Below are 15562 nucleotides of genomic sequence, written 5' to 3' on the forward strand. Positions count from 1 at the left end.
GTTATTGACTGTGGCTGCTGTAGTTTTTTCTCCCTCTGGAGCATTTGTCTACAAGGACAGTAGCCTTCCAGTTTAGGGGTTACAGGACTAGTTGGGATCTAAGAGATGGTTCTGGAGGACATGGAGATGGTTCTAAGTGAGCGAGAGAGAGACAGCTAACTGTAGACAGCACAGTCGAGACCTTTGAAAGGAAAGTGAAGATGGTGGTGTTAAAGGCAAGTGACAATTAGGATCTGTTTATGATGGCAGCAATGAAGAGAAACCTGGGAGGTCCTGGGAGATGATATTGAGCAAGATGGGATGAATGAAATGGCTGGGATGTGAGGATGTCTGTAGAAAAAGATGAAAAGCATGTTGTAGCATAAAGAAGGAGGAAGGATGGGAACTGATGGGAATGGAGGGAGTTTACTGAAGAGATTGCTGAATCTTGTTAAACATCTTAAAGAAAGTGATAAAATCTGATTAGTTTAAACAAGGGGGTGATGAGGGGGATAGTCCTCTTAGCTGTTCATTGTTGTCTAACATCATCTTAAGTAGAACATTACAAAAATTTTAATATTAATTTGTAGTGATTGGGAATTACCAGTGCATAACTAGGGCTAATTTAAGGAGATTTTGATAAGGCTTGCTAATATAATGCAAGTTGTCAGCTGGAAAGCAGCAGATATGATAGTTCTCAAGGCTTTTAAATATTATTAATATTGTAGTGCCAGGGCAGAGGTCCCCATTCTTTTATTTGAAGTGGTTCTGCTTAGAACTAGAAATGCTCATTTGAGATGCAGCAAGCATATAGCTGCACGGAATGCACCACTTAGCGAACAGACGTTTTCCGCAGTATGAGTTTCATCCATGGAATTTGGCCCAGTCAGTGGAAAGTGTACTTTTCCTGTGATGTGGGCTGAAAGATATCTGCAAAATACCCTCTGTGTCTTTTGCCTGTTAGACCGTTTGAATTTTGTTTTGCCCTATTGGCAAGAGGATCATGGACTCTCCAACAAGTTGTTGGAGAGATTATTTATCATACTTATATATTTACACGTATTATTATAAAGTTTTTTTTGTGTAATTGTTTGTCCAGGGGTTAGTGTGTGTGACAGGAGAGAGCATTTTGGATAAAGAGTCTTTGTATACATGTGTGTGTATAAAAGAGCAGGTGTAGGCTTGTCTTTGGAATATTTGTGCTTGACAAGCTGCTCGGCTGGCTCTGCTCACAGAGCAGCAGTACGTCCCATGTACACACCTGCTAATGGGCTTGGTTTGTGTGTTCATTCAGCGGGTTTCTGTCTTGTGTCACAGCATGTTATCTTAATGCTAGTGCGTAACGTGTGTGTGTGAGTGTGTGTTCACTACCAGATGGGTTAAATGCGGAGGACACATTTCGCTGTACAGTCCACACTGTACAGTGACAAATACGTGCACCTTTACCTTTACCTTTACCTTAACCCACGCTGCGCTGCAGGCTGAAACTGATACGTCTTCCAATGGATGTTCGCTGTTGCTATTTGCTCAGAACCGTTAACAACATGGTACCTTCAGACCAGTTACATATGAGGCTAGAGTAAAATGTTAATCTCTTCAATGACTGCCTTATGTACATGTAACAGTGAAATGTAATGCTTAATGCAACCTACTCTAGCTGTTCAATACACCGTGTTCTTCCTTGAGACTCAGCTATGATGGCAGAAATAATTAGTACTACTGTGTAAAGAGTAAAACTATTTAAAGGTTTTGTAAACTGAAAAACACATAATGTAGTCTAACATGGACATATTCTTGTATTTCTTTTATTTAAGTTCTCTTTCATTAATATTACTTTATTTAGGTTTCTGCCATTCACCAAAAATGTAACAGAAGGTGTAGAACATTAAATTATATATATTTTTTTTTATTATGCCAACTTTCTGTGTAGCTCAAAATAAATGTCTGTAGAAGGCTCATCCTGTGTTGTTTTAAAACTGAAAAATGATCAAATGAAAAGTTCAGTTTGCTCACAAAGTAAATGACTAATTGTAACTGTGCACACTTTATAGTCTCATAGCCGACTATCAAGGCTTGGACAAGTTGGGTAGCAGGCTAATTGCAACTTTCAGACAGTAATATCTTTTTACCATGTTGGCACCCAATGGATATAATAGGGTTAATGACTGGATTACTGGGCAGATGTTGGTGATCAGACAGTGATGAATGTTATTTGTTTGTTTAATTGTTTTTGTTTTTTTTAAACTTGGTATTGGTATAAAAATACTGCTTGAGTAATTGATAGTAAAGTCAGTGTTTAAAAAGCATAAAGCCTAAAGATCTAAGTGTTTTAGAAGGAAGTGAAGTGGTCTGTAATATTTACTACATTTTGTTTTTAAAAATCTGTTCATTGCCAGATACATTATTGGGGCTGTTCACTGTGATAATGTGTCTGGTCTTGAAGAATGATCTAATTTCAACATGATCATTCAGAACTTGTTTAACTGCATTCCAAGAGTGACTAAAGCTACTCTGAAGACAAGAAGCAGCCCAGTTCTAGTTTACTGATCTACTGTATACTGAGATATAATATGCTTATATTTATATACATTTTGTCTCAATGTTGTTATTCCTGTTGTTATTAAAAGGAGTTTTTTACTCCTTTTTTCTCTTGTCTCTTCACACAGTTTGGATAATTTACCTCTGCTGTTGACATTTCTGTCTGTTGTCAATTTGTCCTTTTTTTTCTTCTCGATCTTAAGTTACCACAGTGTATTTGAAATGAAGCAAATCAAAATGTGATTGAAGTCTTCGGCTTTAAAACAGCATTACGTGAACATTTAAATTTCTTGATATTTCTGTGATCTTGGGTCCCGCCTACAGTTTGGACCTAGAGGACAGATGTGCACATGCATTTCTGAACAAGCTGAAAGATACAGAACCTGATTCTGATGTTAAAGAAGCATGTGGACTGTCACAGGAGAGTAATACTACAGGCGTTTACATAAATATGATGCAGCATTACGCAGTTCTCCTTGTGTCGTCCTGTCTGCTTCACCAAAGTTACATAGTGCAGAGCTAGGGGAAGCAATGGTGTAGATGCTGTTTTCCTTATTACACATCAGCAAAAAATTTTGGGCCAATTTATTTTTTTTACAGCCATTTTATATAGTCCACTGAACTACATGAATTGAAGCTGAATGTTTACATGCTATTTCAGATATATTGTTTTGATGTTCTTGAATCTGACTGTAGTTTCATAATAGGCAGTCTCGCTACCCTGCCATCATGGTGTTACCATTGTTGCTTGTCAACGATTTCTCACAGCAACACACTTTAAAGGATAAAAGGCACAAGTGGCATCAATTGTCTTCTATATATACATCAGTTGCTTGATGTCAATTCAACTAGAAGAAAATGCAGTGGTGCACAGCAGCCAAGTTGTAGTGCTTTATTTCATACACAGTATTGGAGTGTTAGCCACAAGCATTTTAGCAGTAACATGGAATGCCAGAATTGAAAGCTGTGCCCTCTTTAAAGGCTGCCTGCCGAATACAGAGCCAAACCCATAGCCTGTCAAGGGCATATTGAGGGTGAGGCACACAGCTGCTGCCAGCATTTGAGGACTTGGTGCAGACACCCAAGCCACTTCAGTATTAAGCCATTTATAGACCACCACTATTGCAACCACTCCGCATGGTCAAGCTCAGATCAGTACTCTTCACCCACTGGAAAAAGGGCTGGTAATCTCTAGAACCTTCAACTTCCCTTCCAAAATCATATTCAGTTACAGTTTAGGGTGCCAAAATGCAATTATAAAACAATTCATTAGGCAGTTTGAGTTTTGATTTCTGTCTCTTATGTAATTTGTTGTATTTAGTGATCTCACTTTACTTCTTTGAATACTCAAATCGAGTATTGGCTGATGCTCATCCAATATTTATGTATATACTACTAATCTGGTTTTAAGATTTTGGATCACTGACTTCTAGAGAAATCTGCTGAAAATGTCTGTGTTTTCAAATAGCGCAATATATATCGGAGAACAACAAAACATCACAGTCTCAGTGTTTTGTTTTTGTTTGTTTTTTTTTTTCAATATCACAGCCCAATTTGAAAATGTAAGTTTGAGAAAGTTTAATCCCTTTGTACTTACCTGGATTGTTGCATGCATTGCTCTTCAAGCCATAATATTGAACAAATATGTATTTTACAAACAACACAAGTTTCTGGAGGCAAAGGACATTTTGGCAGAGAGGGAATTGGGGGTGTGTTCTTATACATTCAGATGCAAGTATGTTTTTTTTTTTTTGTTGTTGTTGTTTTTTATGACCGCAAACACAATGTTTATTTAAACTATTGGTAGAAAAATGCAATCCCAAAACAAATTGTGGGTGAACACAATTCCAACAGTGTGTGCTACGTTCTATAGGAGGTGTATCCTATGCAGCAAAGCAATATAATGTTTGATTAGTTATCAGAACGTTTTAGAGGTTAAAGATTTGCCCCCTGAGATGTTGAAGTAAGGTCATCAGTTAAGGGCCAACTGCATTGACCTCTGCCCTCATTCCCTTCACCCCCCTAGCTGCAACGTTACACAGACATTCTAGAGCTCAGCCTCCTCCATATTGGACCAGCTGGAAACAGCAGGCAGAACACGGCATATACCTCTCTCTTCCCAGCTACTTGTGTCGCCGGGGCCAACTGCCCTGCCCAGGTGCCAACCTGCCCTTTGGCATGTGTGCCTGTCAGTAACTGCTAAAAGAGTCCATCCCCTGACCATGCATGTATCACAAAGGGCCATGTTCCAAAACATGGCAGAAGTTGCATCCATTCCTCCCTTCCTCTCTTTTAGTTACCCTAGTGTGAAATATACAATAAAGAGGTGCACAGTTATTTTTTATTTTGGCAGATTTTTTAATTATTTTAGGATGTGCAAGTTCAAATGATGTGTAAGTGAGGTACCAAAAGTTTGTTAATATACAGACAAGTAAAAAATAATAAATCATTGGAAAATGATTAGTGCTTGTGTTTCTCAGCACTGTTAATGAAGGACCTATACAGGAGAGGAAGTGAGAGCTGGGAGCTTCTTTTGCATTGGAATAAGACCTGGATGTTGGACTGAACTAACAGACCATGGCCAGCAGTCATTTGTATCTGAAAATACATCCTAGAGTAAAATCTAACACCACCAACCCTACCAATTCAGTGGGCTGGGAAGTACATGCCATATATTTCTGTTGTTATCATTGTCTAGCATGCTGTGATAAGGATTGTGTTTAGTCATTCTGCATGAAACCCAAAGATGTGTTAGAAGTTATTTTTGTCTCCTGCTTTGCGTACATGTTTTGTAATGACTGAAGAGTACAGCACGGCAAAAACCTCATTTACTCTGTAAAGCTAGGCTCCATGTAAAATGTTTACCATTCTGATTACATGCTATACTAACAGCCTGGAGTATCCCCGCCTTGAACATTGCAGTGTTTTCCCTGATTTAACACACCCCTTTTAACGGAAGTGTGTTAGAGCTGTGAAAACACCAAAATGTGGTCCAGGAGTAGAAAACACTGCACTAACGTGTACATCATTGCCTGTTGATATTGTATTCTTGCTGAATGATTTACTCCCTATTATCTTTTCGCAGTTGTGCGTGTGTTGAAGCCTTTTCTAACTATCTATTTCATTTTTCATAGCGGATGCACCTTCAGCTCCTGGAGTCCCAAACCCATCGGCAGCCAAGCGTTCCCCTCCCATTCCGCCAATGAGGACAACACCGGTTACCAAACGCCACTCAGAGGACCACTCTTCAATTCAGCCTGAGCCACCTGCCAGAGGCTCCTCCCCTGCTCCTCCCCCCTCCCAATCAGAAGACAGCAAAAACCCTTGCTCTGCACCTGGAATAGTCTCTCCTCCACCTGCCCATATCCCTCCGTCCCCTCCTCGTGCTAACCCCCAGCCTCCTACCACCAGCCTAGACCCCCCAAGCCCCACTACAGAGCCGCCCTCCCATCCTCCGGCCGTGCCCCTGCACATCCTAATACAACGGGCGCTGACCAGCCCCGGCCATGCACTGCCAAACCCAGATGGCTCTCACCGAGCTCACTCTCTGCTCTTCGAGACGCCACCAGAGGTTGTAGTTGAGACAAATGTACGACACTCGCTCCCCGTCACCATCGAGCCTCTGAGACTGTGAGTGTACAGAAAAGGTTGTGCTGTACCTAGGAGTGGCTAATGATGGGATGTATTGTTATGATATATTAGGTTACAGTAAGTTCCCACAAGTGCTCTAATGTAGGGTAGTTGTCCAGGCTGTTTCGCTGGTGCCAGGAGAGTCCTGACGTCATTGCGAGTCCCTGTTTGGTCCTGTTTAAGTGGATGTAATGATGAGAATTAAAGCATGGAAATTTATTTAAATTTAAATATAAATTTATGATTTTAAAGAATTTTTTATTTCCGCTCCAACTGAATCCCAGAAAAAAGTGTGTAAAACAGAATAGTATTGTTTTATAGTAAATTGTTGTAGCATAAAGCTGAAGTGAATGCCATTGGCATTTGGTAACTTCAGGTCCCCCCACCCCCTGAGATAACGCAACCAAAAGGACGAGTTCAGTGATCAGCTACCAGTGTGAACGGGCAGGCTTGATCTGGGCCAGGCCAATGTTTGAAATTTGCACTTGGTTCGGAATTCAGAAAGGGATCTTATTATAGTCATGAATTGTGGTACCTCTTCCAGGATCGGAATAATTTGTTTTTTTCTGTCATCCACACCTCTGCAGTAAATCTCAAAATGTAATTGTACAACATATTGTACTTTTTCAGAATTAGTGCTGAATTGATTCAAAACATGCAGTATATACATGCAAGTATATACAATATAGTGGTGTCTCAATTTGTCTAAAATGTATTTCTAAATTCAGCAAAAGAAAATTGTAATTTAATTATACTATTATATAAAGTTACTTTTTAATTACTTTTAATTCAGCATTTTTGAGCTGCTTAAGGAAGCATAAGAACAATTAATGCTGGCCATAAGAGCAATTCATTTGTTGTATAATATATTTCAGCAGCTTTAAAGATGTCTCTCTCTCTCTCTCTCTCTCTCTCTCTATATATATATATATATATATATATATATATATATATATATATATATATATATATATATATATATAAAATATAAATTATATAATATAATATATATTATAATAATAATAATAATAATAATATAAAATCTTTCTCTCCCAGGCCTGAAGATGATGATTTTGACATGGAGGAAGAGTTGGCGAAGCTGCGCCCTGTTCCCCGGCCTGCCAGGCCGCTGGAGCTGGAGCCCCGGAGTAGGCGGGGCATAGTGGAGAATCCCAGCGTTACAGTCATCCCTGAGAGCGTTGGTGCTGGAGACAGTGATGAAGATGAGGAGAGTGACTCAGACGGATCCGTCCACTACAGAGAAGATCCTGATGAAGACGAGGAAGATGTACCTTTAAGTACGATACACTAGCTAGACAGTCCTTGTCAATTCGTTAAATCTGGAAAATAGTCAAATCCCTAGTTTAATATTGTTAGTTGCGGTGTTTGACTGAGTTTTCATAGCCAGCTGGCAGATTTCACATGAACAATACGCATACGTGCTGGGATGGTTAGTACCTGTAGTGGTATTCATGTGGTATCATATAATGTAATATAGGTATGTATATAATGTAATGTAATATTTTGGTAGGTACTCTGAGCCAGTTGATGCTCTGAGCCAGTTGTCTAACCATCACAATTTGGCCCAATATATTTCACCCTTTGATTCACTTCCTGGTATCAATGTTATGGCTGATTTTTGAGTTGCAACAATCAAAATATACATGTTCATATATATATATATATCCATTTTGTTGTTATTTTGTTGCGGTTACGCAACCTGTTTTATGTTGCTTTGAGAAACCTTTTTAATATTGTATTAAAAATTCTGAATACTGAAATCTAACAAGTCTTTCTTTGTGTGTATTGTAGCGGGTCTGGCTAATCGTGTGAAACGAAAGGACACTCTTGCTCTAAAGCTGGAGAAACAGCAGGAAAAGAACGAGCTGAGGGACCAGGAGAGCAGCAGCTGGAAAAGTCGTGAACAGTGGGAAGCTGTCCGCAGCAAGATTGGCACCACACTCACACGGTACGCATGTTGTATGTCTGTGTTAAAGGGCCCATAGGATTTGAAAATTGAAACTGCACACATTTACCATTCACAGTCAATGTATGGATATTACTCTACGAAGAAAAACTATTTACATATGGGCACCCTATTAGTTTCAGCAATTTGCAATGAAGTTCTAAAGAGGTTAGGAAATATTTCAGCCAGGGACTGCTTTTGCAATGGGGAAAAAATAGAACAGAGGCACATGTGTGTATATCGGTCAGCCTGTCAAGGGGTGGGATGCAAACATTAGGCAGCAGGTGAGCAGTCAGTTTTTGAAGTTCAAGTGTTGGAAGTAGGGACCGTGGGCAAGCGTCTTGTGGGGTGTCCCTGGTATGCTCCAAGGAAGAACAACCAATGAACCCATGACCGGGTCATGGGCACCTAAGGCTCACTAATGTGCATGGAGAGCGCAGGCCCACAGAAGAGCTACTAAATCGTTGGGAAAGTTCATGCTTGCCTCGATAAATTAGAGCTGCAAAATGAAAACTAGTATTGTTTCATAAAACCTGACAAAAGTCTTAAGTAGTCCTCAGAACTACTTTTCTGTAACTGCCAAAATCAGTAACTTTTAAATAATTAAACTGCCACAATGAGTTTCTGTCAATATTTAAAGTGTGCATGTTCATGAATTAACAGTGTCTGTTTTTGGTACTGTATCCTCTTAGGCGATTGAGTCAGAGACCTACGCAACAAGAACTGGAGCAAAGAAACATTCTGCAAGGTCAGTCTCCACTGCCAATCTCGCCTCACATGACTTTGTTGGCTTTGCTTTCTTTATCCTACTCTTAAAACTGCAGCATCAAAGTGCTTAAGCCACGTGGTGTTCTTCAGAATGTACTTCCATTATATCCAAGGCCACACTGCTGCCTCCTGGTGGTCTGCTTTCATAGTAAAAACACCTGCCCTAATTTCAATGGAATGTTAAATGCCTCAGCATGTCTGCTTGGATCTACATTGCTGCAGGACCTGTCTGAAGCATATAACTATTCATAATTTATGGTTTGATTATGCTTTCAAAACAGTGCAAAACAGTCCAGTTTTTAAGATGAAACTTGTTAGCTGATGAGCCCTCTTTACCCCGCTTTTCTTAAAGGGGAGTTGAGTAAGAAGAGATGGTGAAACAAAGCTATGCCTTGTGTGGACTCTCAATACAGACTTTTTTTTAAGTGTGGCTCTGAGCAGCTCTGTGTCTGTGTGAGTGTGTGTGCGCCATGTGTTTCCCTCAACTGCATGGAATGTTTACTTCTAATTCCAGCCAAAAATGAGGCAGACCGACGAGCAGAGCGGAGCGAGATCAAGCGGAGACTCACAAGAAAGGTTAGACATGCACGCACGCACACACCAGTTCTTGTCTACACGAGACATGAGTGCAATGTTTGGCTACTGCCAGCTCCTTTCAGTAGAACTGCAGAACTGTGACATGTACACATCTCACTAATTGCATTTGTGGGTCAAAATAACTTTCCTTTTGAATTACCTAAATCATTTAGCAACCATGGAAATGATCAACGGAAATTAGTTTGAGGATGGACTAGGAGTCAGACTACCAGGAAGACACCAGCCATTTATTTACAATTATTACATTGTTGCAGACTGACATATTTGTTATGGTCTATTAAAATATTTTTTGGAATACAGTGTAGGTTTATAAAACATTACAAACATTTCACATCAATAATGTGAGAGTATTTAATTCATAGTTTTATTTCCGTTTTATTTATGTGAAGTAATATACTTATATAAGTATATTACTTTTTTAGTGATGTAAAGGGTGAAGATTTAGGGTGCAGTCACCCACACTTGATTTTGACACCCATTTTGAAATTGTAACACTCCACCTCTGCTCAAGTGCACACAAAACAAGTGGACTATGGTCAGCTAAAACTGGTAAAACAAGTACCTTAGTGCTTGCATTTCTACCACGGTGTATAAACCTTAACCACAGGGACTAAACACACATCAAAAACCAAAAAACGAGCTCAAAAACAAGATCATTTATTTTATTTGAACAACATGACACTGTATTTCATGGTTTAAACTAGCCTAGTGGCTGCCAAAGCCAGATTTAAACTGCTTTGGGGGTATTCATACACCTGGGCACACCACCAAAGTATTGCCTATGTGTGCAAATTGCAGTCTTATTGGAAAAGCCAGTAATACAATCATGTTTAAACACAATACACCGTGCCCTATTCTTCTGTTGTAGAGCTTGCTAGTCGTCCTGTAGCAGTGTTATCTTAATGAATTTGTTTGATCCTCTAGTTGTCCCAGAGGCCCACAGTAGCTGAGCTGCAGGCCAGGAAGATTCTTCGCTTCCACGAGTATGTGGAGAGCACACATGCAGAAGACTATGATCGGCGTGCAGACAAACCTTGGACCAAACTCACCCCTGCTGATAAGGTCAAAATTTTCTCTTATGCCTCATAGAATCAGGATATATGCATATGCAGTTAGAAAAAGCATTGCAGGAAGGTGGAGCTCCAGGAGCAGATGTTAGTAATTCTGTATTTTCTGAAGATTAAAAAAAAATCACACTATGACAGATTGATTAGTGCTGGTAACTCTAATCCACTAATTGAAGATCTTTTGGCAGCCACTTGGTCAAAACTGACATTCTCACTTTTTGGACCCTTTTTGTTGCAGGCTGCCATCAGAAAAGAGCTGAACGAGTTTAAGAGTTCAGAGATGGAGGTTCATGAGGACAGCAGGATATACACTAGGTATGTCCTCGACATTTTTATTTAATAATTTAATGGAATGTTGCAGGTGAACTGCTGATTCTCACAGTACTGATCAGACATGGTTTGTGTGGAGAAAAATATTACTTGCTTGACAGTTATCAGGTGGTTAACAACTGTATCAACCAATCTCCTGATAAACCAATATTGGTTTCAACTGTATCAACCAATCTCCTGATTAATTTCCAAGATCTTGCACATTTTTTCTACAATATAAAGCTCAATATATAATAGAAAGCTCCTGTTTATTTTAGACATAAAATAATAATTTTATTTAAGTGAAAGTGCCACAATTTTATTTAAACATGCATTTTATTTGTAATACCATTGAGGACACTCTTTGGACAAATGTATACCTACACATTAGCCATAGGAGCTTGTATGACATCAATATAAAAAATCTTTTATACATTTATATGGAGTTGCTCTCCCAACTTTGCGGCTACAACAGCTTCCACTCTTCTGGGAAAGCTTTTTTACAAGGTATTTTGAAAGTCTGTGGGAAGTATTGCTAATTTATAATTTGTGAGGTTGACAATGATGTTGGACGAGAGGGCCTGGCTTGCAATCTCAGTTCTAGTTCATCCCAAAGGTGTTCACTGGTGATTAGTCAGGTCCTTCCACACCAAACACACCCAACCATGCTCTTATGGACCTTGTTTTATGCGCTGAGGCATAGTCATGTGGGAACAGAAAAGGGCTTTTCCAACACTACAATATTTGTGTTGAAAATGTCTTGGTATCCTGAAGCAAAAAGATTTCCCTTCACTGAAACTAAGGGGCCTAGGCCAACCCCTGAAAAACAACCCCATAGCATGACTTGTTGATCAGACTGCCAGATGAAGAAGCCTGATTAGTCACTCTACGGAACATGTTCCCACTGCTCCATAGTGCAGTGATGGTATGTTTCACGCCACTCCATTCACCGCTTGGCATTGTTCTTGATGATGTAAGGCTTGCATGCAGCTTCTCGGCCATGAAGCCATCAGCACACTGTTTGCATTTGCAAAATTTGCACTCACATTGTCCCAATACTTTTGTCCATATGATGTATCTAAACCTCACCTTTAGCATTTTACCCTTTGCTTTCACACAAAAATATAGAAAAAAAAAGTATATTAATAAGGATAATATTTAATGCCAAAGCTTGCTGCTGTTTGTTTTCAGTGGCATGCAAACGTTTAGATATAGATTACTGTAAATAGTTAAGTGAGTAGAATCAATCTCTAAGGTAAAGCTTATTGTATTAGTTTTCTTTTGCACAATTTTAGAGTGGAAAGGGCAAAAAGGAGCAACCATGCAAACTTTGGGAACCCCAAGAAATTTGAGCTCACATCACTTTTACCAAGGTCTCAGACCTTAATTAGCTTTACAGGGCTGTGGCTTGTTTACAAAAATCATTAATACTCAAACCTTGTCTCTACAATCAGCCATGGGCTCCACTGCGCAGCTGGCTAGCACTCTAAATAGTTGATACCCACAAAGCAGGAGCAGACTACATAAAAATAGTCCTGTGAACTAATGACATTAAATGACGTTAAAATGTGTTTTTGGCCATAATGAGCAAAGGTATGTTTGAAGAGAAACAATGGTGCAGAATTTTATGAAAAGAACACATCAGCTGTTATATCACATCACAAAGATATTATCACCACATATCACTGAAAAATGACAAATGCATGTACACATTAACACAGAATGTCTCCTGTCTTACGCAGGTTTCACCGGCCTTAACTAACATCAACAAAGAAAATAGCAAGCCGAAGAATCCACAGCTGTTCTGGATGCAGATTGTATCGTGTTTGCTTTTTTTTTTAGTTTTTGTTTTTTGTTTTTGTTTTTGTTTTTTAAGGGTCGGTGTAGAGTGCCAATCAACCAGGAACAAAACTTACTAGGGTTTCATGTATTTCGCTTAGAGATGAGTCATCCAAACATGCTAACACAGCTCTGGATGAACAGACACTATTGGACCGAACTATTCCTTAAACCAAATTGACACCGTGTGAACTCATAACAACACTTGGGAAAGGGCTGCAGTGAATGCTAGGGTTCTGACCGATTTCATGGTGCGTGCAGCCTCTCTTCCTAATGAGTTGTCTGAAAAAGAAATTTGCCTTTGTCTTGTTTTTAGATCATGCAAAATGTTGTGATCATAAATACATGTTTTTGTGCAAAAGTCATTGCTTTTGTGTTGGACACCAGATCTTTGAATGGCGAACAAATTGCAACTGTTGCATTAGTGCACGATGTGCGTGAATGTGTGAGTGCTAAACGTGCAGTTCACCTCTGCCTTAATAATGTTGATACAGAAATACTTTAGAATCCCTCTGTGTTTCAGTGTCCATAATGGAAAAGGTTCACGTTATTGGAAGAGCTAAGAGTCTGTAGTAGTAATGTACAGTAAATAGCCTTCACCACTGATGTGTGTAATGGAAACTGCATCCATATCAAACTCAGGATTTCTCTGTGGTACTACGCAAGGGTAGCGGTTTGTCTTTATGTGCATTGTACTGTTATTTTACTTTTATTTTATGTACACTGTAAAAAATGACCTCTGGGCAAGTAAAATCTTACATCTAGTGTAAATTATATACTTTATTATTATGAGAGTGTTGTAAGAATGCTTTAAGATTGTTTAACATAGCTCTGCTTGTTTTAAATGCAAATAAAATTTAGAGAAACATCCAAAATAAGTTGAACAGTTACTAGGTAGTAAGTCATTTCATCTATTTGCAGATCATTTAGCTCATTTAAAGCATTATTTAGTAGTATAAGGTATTTTCACTTGATCATAATACTCAAAACAAGTGAAACTAACCAATGATTAGTCTTAATCTTCTAATGAGAAATCTTGGATACAGTCAGGTTTTTCTTTTTTTTTATTAATTTTTTTTATGATTCTACTTGCCAGGAGACCATTTTCTGCAATGCAGCTATGCAACTGTTGTACAAGTGTGCTTTATTCCCCTTTTCGATATACCAGCAGCATGGCACTTTAGTCATTTGTAGCCTAAATGTAACTGCAGATCTTTACACTGAACTGTTAATATTGACATTGCAAACAGGACTTTTTTCACCTTAAAAAATTATAAGGCACACTTGCTTTGTTTTTTGTTGGGTGTTTTTTTGTGGCCTGGTATGTTTTTTGGTTTGTCTTATGATCCACTGTTTTGGAGGCCCATAGGAGACCTCATGTATAATAGGTGTACACTGTAGATTCATTTAATTGTATATTTTGTCTTCCTAATGTTCAAAATATATTTTAATTGTAATTATAGTATTACCTGAAGCTGTTTTTTTAAGCATACATGTGAACATATGAGAACAGTGAAAGAAGTGCAAAAAAGGCACTGGGAAAATGTTTTATTCTACTGATGTATAGTTATTTTTTTATGTAAAAAGAAGAAATCAAATAACAAATGAACAGCCACTTCATGATTTTATTAAAACTCAATTTCAGATGCATTTCTGTGTCAAGTTATGCTGTAGGTCAGTGGAAAACATGTCAATGAAGCCACTATTACTTGTCATGTGGTGGACACCACATGTCTTCAGTAGGTGATGCAGTCCTGATTCTCCAAATGCTTTTCTGCTGTCACTCGTGTTTTGTGAGCATCACAAGGGATGTGTGGTGGAAGCTGCTGGTTGCAAGTTTCTGCCATGGTCTGTTGAGGGAGCTCTAGCACTTGGTTGCTTCTTCAATATAAAGTACACTTTATGCAGTACCCAGTTGGTTGCAGTTTATGTTTACGTATGTTAAAATATGTTGTACTTACCTATAATAATACAATAGTGATCAACACTCATTTGTATTTTTTGGATTAAGTTAGAATTTTGCTTTTGACGTGTTGTAGGACTATATCACTTTGATGCTCTAGCTGATATATTCATGGCCAGACAAATCAAGTGGTCTGAAGAGCTTTTGAAATTTGAATTAATAACCTACTAATAGATCTCATTGTTCTCATTATGCTTGGTTTTTCCAACTGATTTGGTTTGTAATTGTCATCTTTGCTTGATCATGCTTTGCATGATCAGTTTTAAAGGGCAGTGCTTTCTAATATCCTGTTCACTCTAACATCAGGTTCACTCGTTTGGCATTTTTGTTTTACCTCCTTCCATGTTTATTATTCTTTGATGCTCTTCTGGCTGTATTTGTTTTGACTGCTCCTGATTTGTCCTCTGCACAGCTTTGCATGTGAATTGGCAAGGCAACAGTTTATAATGAGCCTGTTGGCTCTCGAGAGCCCACTCTATTTGTTACATGAAGTTTGTGTTTAGATCTGGCTCTTGTGCTGAGCTCTCTTAGCTGTCTGTTGTGTCTATTTAACTGCTACAGAAGAAAATACTTTATCATAGCACTAAATATGGTTTCTGATGACATTTCTGATGAACTATCCAATGATTGTCCAATCATTTTATCAGAAATGCTTAGCGAATATACAGTGTTGTGAAAGATCTTCAAAGATTTATGTATAAGACAAACTTCAGCAAAATATATATATATATATATTGCACATCCAGGCCAAATGTCTGTCAGTTCTACTGAATCTAAACAGCTTATAGACTAGAATCTTTTCAGAAATTTAAATTTGCCTAAAAGGTCTCAAAAAGCAGCACACTGTTCCACAATGAAAAGAAACTCTTGATGAGAAAACTTATTAAATATAACCAACTGGAAGGT

The 15562-nt window shown here is 38.5% G+C and overlaps 1 protein-coding gene across 5 annotated transcripts in view; it reads left to right on the plus strand.

The window, feature by feature from the left end:
* phactr4a (phosphatase and actin regulator 4a) overlaps positions 1–14680 on the plus strand; it is a 48815-nt gene extending 34135 nt beyond the window's left edge. For 4 of the 5 annotated variants that reach the window (XM_072675429.1, XM_072675430.1, XM_072675428.1 and 1 more), the window contains 8 exons: positions 5652–6147; positions 7204–7445; positions 7960–8116; positions 8806–8861; positions 9396–9457; positions 10403–10540; positions 10784–10860; positions 12597–14680. In XM_072675429.1, coding sequence (XP_072531530.1) covers positions 5652–6147; positions 7204–7445; positions 7960–8116; positions 8806–8861; positions 9396–9457; positions 10403–10540; positions 10784–10860; positions 12597–12612 — 1244 coding nt within the window. In that variant the 3' untranslated portion in view covers positions 12613–14680. Of the gene's footprint in view, positions 1–4543; positions 4676–5651; positions 6148–7203; positions 7446–7959; positions 8117–8805; positions 8862–9395; positions 9458–10402; positions 10541–10783; positions 10861–12596 lie in introns of all 5 variants that reach the window. The other variant, XM_072675433.1, reaches the window with a different exon arrangement.
* The last annotated feature ends 882 nt before the right edge of the window (positions 14681–15562 follow it).

This window comes from Salminus brasiliensis, chromosome 3, assembly GCF_030463535.1.
Source record: "Salminus brasiliensis chromosome 3, fSalBra1.hap2, whole genome shotgun sequence".
Classification (NCBI taxonomy): domain Eukaryota; kingdom Metazoa; phylum Chordata; class Actinopteri; order Characiformes; family Bryconidae; genus Salminus; species Salminus brasiliensis.